Below are 7,693 nucleotides of genomic sequence, written 5' to 3'. Positions count from 1 at the left end.
CACGAGCAAGGCTAATGAAAATAGTGTACGCAGAATTTGTTCATGCAACTTGAAGGGAAAGAAATTGCAAATTTTTTGAAGGTAAAATACAAGACCTGAATAGCATTGCAAGAGAAATAGCTTGTGTTTGTAACACAAGAGTGGATGGTGATTTGAAGGGCTGCTTCAAACAAAAATTTTCTGATGAACATATTAGCACTTTTTCTTATAGCTCATTTTGGATAACTAGGTCCTTTAGTTTCTTCTATCTCGTTGAGATTAGCTGAGCTGTGATTAGCAAGACTACTGTTTTCTAAATACTAGTTTAGGTATACGCCCTTGCACGTGTACCTCACTTTAATGAGTTCAAACATTAAATTAAATAGGATATTTATTTAAATAATAAAGATGAATATAATAATTAAATTTAATATCTTTTGAGTATGTAAAGATGGAGAATTTATTTATTAAACCCAATCTTTACAAAAATATTTTTAAAAGTGGATCAACATTCATCTACTATCTGTAAATTGCAATAAAATAATACAATGATAGAGACATCAAAATAATACAATTAAATCTAATCATTACACACACAAAATTTTCGATGAACATATTAGCACTTCTGCTTATAGCTCATTTTGGATAACTAGGTCCTTTAGTTTCTTCTATCTCGTTGAGATTAGCTGAGCTGTGATTAGCAAGGCTACTGTTTTCTAAATACTAGTTTAGGTATACGCCCTTGCACGTGTAACTCACTTTAATGAGTTCAAACATTATATTAAATAGAATATTTATTTAAATAATAAAGATGAATATAATAATTAAATTTAATATCTTTTAAGTATGTAAAGATGGAGAATTTATTTATTAAACCCAATCTTTATAAGAATATTTTTAAAAGTCGATCGATATTCATCTACCATCTGTAAATTGCAACAAAATAATACAATGATAGAGACATCAAAATAATTCAATTAAATCTAATCTTTACACACAAAATTTTTCTCAAAGTCATCTGACACTCATCTACCATCTGCAAACAATAACAAAATAATACAATAATAGAAATATCAAAATAATGCAACTAAATCTAACCTTTACATTAAAAAATTCCTCAAAGTCGACCAACATTTATCTATCACTTCTAAACTGTAACAAAATAATACGATAAAAGTAATATCAAAACCAATACAATTAAACTTAAATTTTACACACAAAAATTTCTCAAAGACGATTGCGATTCATGTACAAATTGTAAATTGCCACAAAATAACAAACTAATACAGATATTACGATAATACAATTAAACTTAACATTTACCTAAAAAAGATTTTCAAAGTCAACCTAAATTCATCTAGCATTGTAAATTAAAATAAAATAATAAGATAATAAAGATATCAAAACAATACAATTAAACCTAACCTTTACACAAGAAATTCTTCAAAGCCAATTGACATCCATCTACGACCTGTAAACTATAAAAAAAAATAGTGAGCACAAAGCTTCGATTTTGATCCAACTAATTCTTATCTGAGGGAAAATTTTGACCCTAAAGAATGATTTTAAATGAAAACAAAGAAGATATATATATATATATATATATATATATATATATATATATATATATATATATATATATATACACACACACACACACACATGTTGAATTTTATTATGCTGATAAAAACAGTGAAGAAGTTGAGAATTAGAAAATTAAGCATCCACCATCTAGACATGCAATCGAATCAAGTTAGATAAGCATCAATTACATTCTCCCTATATGCAAATTGGTTTGTTCTTTAGTTTAACGTATATCTCAATATTTATAGAAGTATTTCCTTAATAGAGTCCTATTTTAGGAGTATTTTTATAATTGAACAGTAGATAGAAAAATATTATTCTCCTAGCATATATTCCGACAATATATTTTAGGAGTAATATATATTTTAGGAAGTCTAATAAAAAGAAAAATGTTAATTAATTCTCCTACCATATATTTTAGGAGGCTCATATATTTTAGAAAGTCTAGTTAATATAATAAAAAAAATAATTAAATAATAAATTTAAAAAATAGTGAAAAGACAGTATTATCTAAAGAAAAGTATTTTAATGAAGGGTAAATGTTTAAATCACTTTTTTAAGCATCTTTACACTTTTAATATATTAATATTAATATAATAGTAATATTAATATTATTATAGATTGTAGATAATGAAAGTTCAATAACAACAACAAACTCAGTGTATTCTCACATAATGGGGTCTGAGGAAGGTAAAATGGGGTCTTTGGAGAAGTACAAAAATTATTTTCGATAGAAGATGATAGTCCATACCATTATCTTTGAAGAAATAGAAAGACTGTTTTCGATAGAAGATGATGAAAGTTTAATTACTGAAGAAAAAAATATCAAAGTTTATTTTTGGTAAGGTAGTGTAGTAAGTACTATTTTTAAATTCAACAAACAAAATAATTTTTTCTTTTTAATTATCAGATAGATGATAAAAGGATGAACATCTCATAAATCATGAAATTTACAGATCATATCCACAATTTACTAAAAAATGGCGTGGCAGATATTATCAAAGAAAACCAATCAAAGGCCAGCAGTGAAATTTCATCTCAAAATTCACGATAAAATTTCTATTTTTAAATAAAAATAAAAAAGTGTTAATTAATTATTATTATTATAAAGTTAATAGAAAAGGAAAGAGATTTTGAAGTATCCAACAAGACCACAACCAGACACATGGTCCCTCAAATAATGCCCCTTTTAACACGACAAAAACAACTCACCGTCTAAAACTTAACGCCGTTCGAAAACGACAAGCGCTTAGACGAACGACGGATTACAAGTCACCGTCAAAACGGAAAGACAGAATAAAAGCTATCTGGGCCCCACACGTGAACGGCCTGGTCTTAGGTCAGCCGCTCATAAAAATATGAAAATCAAATTAGACGGCCAACCAAACATGCCTTAATTAATAATCCCAATCGCACAAACTATCCCGTGTATAACGCGCACAACTTGCAGAGAAGGAAATATAGCAATTTTGGTCCTTATGCTATCTTTTAATCCCTTTTTAGTTCTTGACATGCTGGTTGGTCAAGATCACTCATATCTAAAAATTGAAGATAGCAAAAATAAAAATGCAATAGATATATGAATTTATTAGAAAAGATAAGTTTAGGAATGAAAGTATTAGAGAGAAGATTGAAGTAGCTTTGATAAAACATAAGATGTGAAAAATACGATTGAGATAATTTTAATATGTGATGAGAAGGTGCATGAACGCTTAATTAGAGGTGTGAGAGGTTGATTATGGATGACTCCAAGCGAGGTAGAGGTTGACCAAAGAAATGTTGAAGAAATGTGATTAGACATGATATAAAACAGTTGTAGCTTATTAAGGACATGACCTTAAATAAAAAAGATGTAGATGACACAAATTAAGATAGATGGTTAGTGAATAGGAGTATCATTGATAGTAGGAAGGATTTGTTTGTTTTGTGCCTATAATCGTAGTGTTATGCATATGACTTGCAGCTTTTTATTTGTGGCATTTGATGATATTTGTAATTTTCTGCTAGATTGTGTATAGCATTACTTTGTAGGTATCTTGTTTCTTTTATTATTTATTGGTGTGTTATTCCATTTTGTTTGTTGTTTTTATTTTTTGAGAATGTAATGGTATTAGAGCAAACAGAGGTCCTGATTTCGAATCTCACTACTATCCATTATTAAAAAAAAATTTCACATGCTTAGTGAAAAAAACAAGCTCTCACATGAAGGAGTGTGTTAAGAACATAATTGAATAATAAAAATATGCTTTTTTTATTTATCTACTTCATGAAAGTATATTTTTTACATGCTTAGTAAAAAAATAAACTCTCACATGAGGGGTGTGTTAAAAATATAATTAAATAATAAAAATATATTTTTTTATTTATCTTGAGTTGAAAATCAAGTTTCTTTACTTCATGAAAATACATTAAATATGTTATTATTGTTGATTCTTTTCACGTTTGGTGTAGCACACGCCCCAATAAAATGAAATGCGTAATTTACATCAAATTACCAATTAAAGTTTAAAATAAAGTATAAATAATATAAATATCAATCCTTTTAGAAGTAATTATATTTTCTCTTACTTTTTAAATTATTTTATTCTCTCTTTTTATTAATATATATAACATAGCCGATATATACATGTCATTTTATATATATGTTAGATTTTTATAATATGTTTAGGGAGTTAAAATTTTTTGTACCATTAAAAATATAAGTTGCGTATTTATATAATTTTTAGTAAAATAAAAGGTGTGTCAGTTTCAAGAGGGTAATCTAGATATTGCAAATGCTATTGTCCTTTCTAGATATTGCAAATGCTATTAGATAATTTTTCTTTTTAAGTTTTGTTAGGGAAATTATCAACTGCTCCACCATTAAAACTTTCGTGTTATATATGAGGGTCAGAGAAAAAATTGATTCATAAAAGTTGCCTATATGTGACCTTGTTTTGTAGTTTTACTAGTGATTATTTTATGATTTAGACCCCTCACCAAGACCACATGATAACTAACTCTATGAATTCCCTAAAATAATTTTATGACATCAAATATTATAAGGACTAGAGGAGAAATTACATAATAATTGAAGGACCAAATTTGTTATTTTCCTAATAGAGGAACACCCTACGAAACCGCCCCCATCTTCTCGTCCTTTATATATATAAATCTCCCATCTCCATACCAATTTCACATTGAAACAAATTCTCTCAATTACAGAAGAATTTCGTATATAAGGGAATTTTCTCTCTCCTTTCCCTTACGGAATCGGAAAACCCAGGAAAAAGAAACCTTTTTCTTTTGTAAATTTTCATTATAAACACCCCTATAAAAGGTTTTAACAGCCTTTGTTAATTTTTTGTTTCTTGGGTAATTTATATTTTTGAAGATTTTGATTTCCTTTTCTTTTTTAGAACAAGTAAAAGATGGGTACAGAAGTTTTGCGGCCACAAAATTGTCTGATTGACAGATTCAGGGAACCTCAACCGTCGACGGTGTTCACTCGCCGGAAAAATGGAAATGGGTATTATAACAACTATGGTTACCGGAAACCGGTTGTTAGAACGGAGAAAAAGAAGTTGAACAACAAGATCCAGAATCATAATCAAAATCAATCTGAGCCGTCGATTTCGAAACCGGTTCAAATCACCGGCAAAGTTACGCCTACGCAAGCGGACGGAGGAATCGTTATGGGTCAGGTAACGATTTTGAGAAGGGGAGAGTCGTTGGATTCTCTGAACCCCAATATACGGAAAGAGAAGAGCAAAATGACGTCGATTAAGAAGAAGAAAGCGGGTAGTGGTAGCGGTGATGAGTTGACGGTATACGGGACCGGAAGATTGGGTCCGGAGCAACCCGATATGTTGCCCAAAAATATTCGGGTCGGGTTTACGCCGACCGACGTGTATGCCGGATCGGCGTTCTCGAATTCGCCGTCGCCGAGATCACTTCCTTTACCTTCTTTTTTCAACATCATCAACAACAACAACAAGAAGCAAATAGAAATCAAGCCGTTTGACGATTCTGCTAGCAGAGATTTACGGAGGTTGCTCCGACTCGAGTAGTGGATCCGACCCGACCCGTTTCGACCCGCTTATAATCCTAAACTAGTTGTGGGAGGGACTATATATATGATGAATCCTCTTGCAAATATCTAATTAGTCTTTAAGGTTTGACTTATATTACTATAAATCTTTAAAATTCGCCACTAAATTCTCAAATTTTGGAAATTTCAGGATTCTCCATGAATTTTTTTTATGCACGGAGAGCTGAAAAAACTGAAATTTGAGAAACTTAGATTAAGAAAGTGCGAATAATTTCTTGTTGTACCTTTTTTTTTTTAAAATTTACTATTACTAGGGTATTTATGCAAGTCCGGGGATCAAGTATGGAAGAGGTTATTGTATTCATATGGGAAGTAAAGGTGGAGGAGATTCAAGATAGGGCAGAGATGAATATGTATGTAGTATGTTAAATGTTGGTGTATGGGTGAACGATTCTGATGATGGATGATGAATATTGAAATGCTTTGTAAAGCTTTTTATTTTGGATGTTAATGATTAGTAATCAGAAAAAGCATGATCTTAGACTATAGTTCTCTTTGTTCCAACTCTTTCTTTTGTTTTTTCTTTTGTTCTTTTTTTTCCTCCTGTTGTCATGTGAAATAGCTGTAGTTTGATCAGTCATCTACGTCGAGTTTAAATGGTAGGGAGGACTCTCTGATCACCTGCTCAATTTTTCTTTCGGTCGAAAGGGAACAACGCAAAATTGTTGGTTCTTTGTACTTTCATTGAATCTAGACCTCAAAATTGACCTTATACAGAAACAGGCTGTGTAGGATCGGTGTGCACTGGTCCGCTTTTCCATCACGGCTGTTGATTTAGGAATGAACCTTTATTTATTTGAGAGAGAAACTTCCGTCTCTTTGTCAATTTAAGTTTTAAAAATGACTAAAATATCAACTCTTCCGAGGTCGTCTACCTACGCAAATAAATCAATTTAGCCATTTATAAACCATTATGGGCATTGGCCGAAATGAAGGATACACTATGGATGCACAAATTTATACTTAGGATTAGGGGTGTATAAATTGAACGTTAAATCGAATTAAATTAAATTAAGGAAAAAAATTGACTTATGTATTAGCAAAAATAAAATAAAATCGAACCTAAACCGAATTGACATAGTACATATATACTTTAATACATATATACTTTTAATTGTTTATACGTAAAAAATATATTACTTATAATCTATTTTCTAATTACTTTTATTATTTTTTTATATTTATAAAATAGATATATATTCTTGGATCATTAATTATAATATTTATTCAAATTAATACAAAGCCCAATAGTAATATAAAAATTTAAAATTCTTCAATCGCTTCACTTTACATTTTACTTTCTAAGTTTTCAGAGAATTCTCATTAGTTTTTCATCTTAATTTTCTCATTTTCGTCGTTCGTCAAGTTGTTTTTTTTTTTTTAATGAAATTATGTAATAGTTAATTACTTTATGGAGTTAAGTTTTTAATAAGTTGTCTCCAATTCTTCATTCTTTTTTTGTATGTTCACATTTTATGCGAAGAGAACTTTCAGACAAACTACTGTGATTAGTGACTTAAAAATTGAACCACTGGGTACCCACATAATATTACTTTGAGAGATAATAGTTTAGACGTCTTAATAATTTGTCAACTTAATTTTAATTGAAACTACTATAGTACCATTGTTTTTTTTTATTGTTTTAGTGAAACATTTAATTGTTTTCTTCAATCACATTATAATTGAAAAAAAACTGAGAGAATCGAAAAATTGAGAAAATCGAAAAAATTCGACTAAAATCAAAATAAAAAAATCGATTATATATTGATTTGATTTGATTTATAGATTTAAAAAATTAAAATTATTAATTTGATTATATTTTAATGAAAAACCAAAGTAACCCAACTTATGTACACCCCTACTTAGAATAGAAACCTCACTGAAATGTGAACTCCTAACCAAGTTAGTTGGATGGTTAGGAAGTTGTTTGATACACAAGAAAATGATTTGACGGTTCGGAAGTCGTTTGATACAAGAATAGGCTAGGTAAATTCAACATAAAGAAGCCATACATCACACTTATTCCATAATACCAATCTA

At 29.4% G+C, this 7,693-nt stretch overlaps 1 protein-coding gene across 1 annotated transcript; it reads left to right on the top strand.

The window, feature by feature from the left end:
- Positions 1–4,726: 4,726 nt before the first annotated feature.
- On the top strand, positions 4,727–6,141 carry LOC124888542. The gene has a single exon (XM_047399172.1). It carries the CDS (start codon positions 4,974–4,976, stop codon positions 5,610–5,612), a length of 639 nt encoding a protein of 212 aa, XP_047255128.1. The 5' UTR covers positions 4,727–4,973; the 3' UTR covers positions 5,613–6,141.
- Positions 6,142–7,693: the final 1,552 nt, after the last annotated feature.

The sequence above is a fragment of the Capsicum annuum genome, chromosome 1 (genome assembly GCF_002878395.1).
Source record: "Capsicum annuum cultivar UCD-10X-F1 chromosome 1, UCD10Xv1.1, whole genome shotgun sequence".
Lineage (NCBI taxonomy): Eukaryota > Viridiplantae > Streptophyta > Magnoliopsida > Solanales > Solanaceae > Capsicum > Capsicum annuum.
Note: the sequence above shows the minus strand (reverse complement) of the source record. Positions and strands in the feature narration are given on the sequence as shown.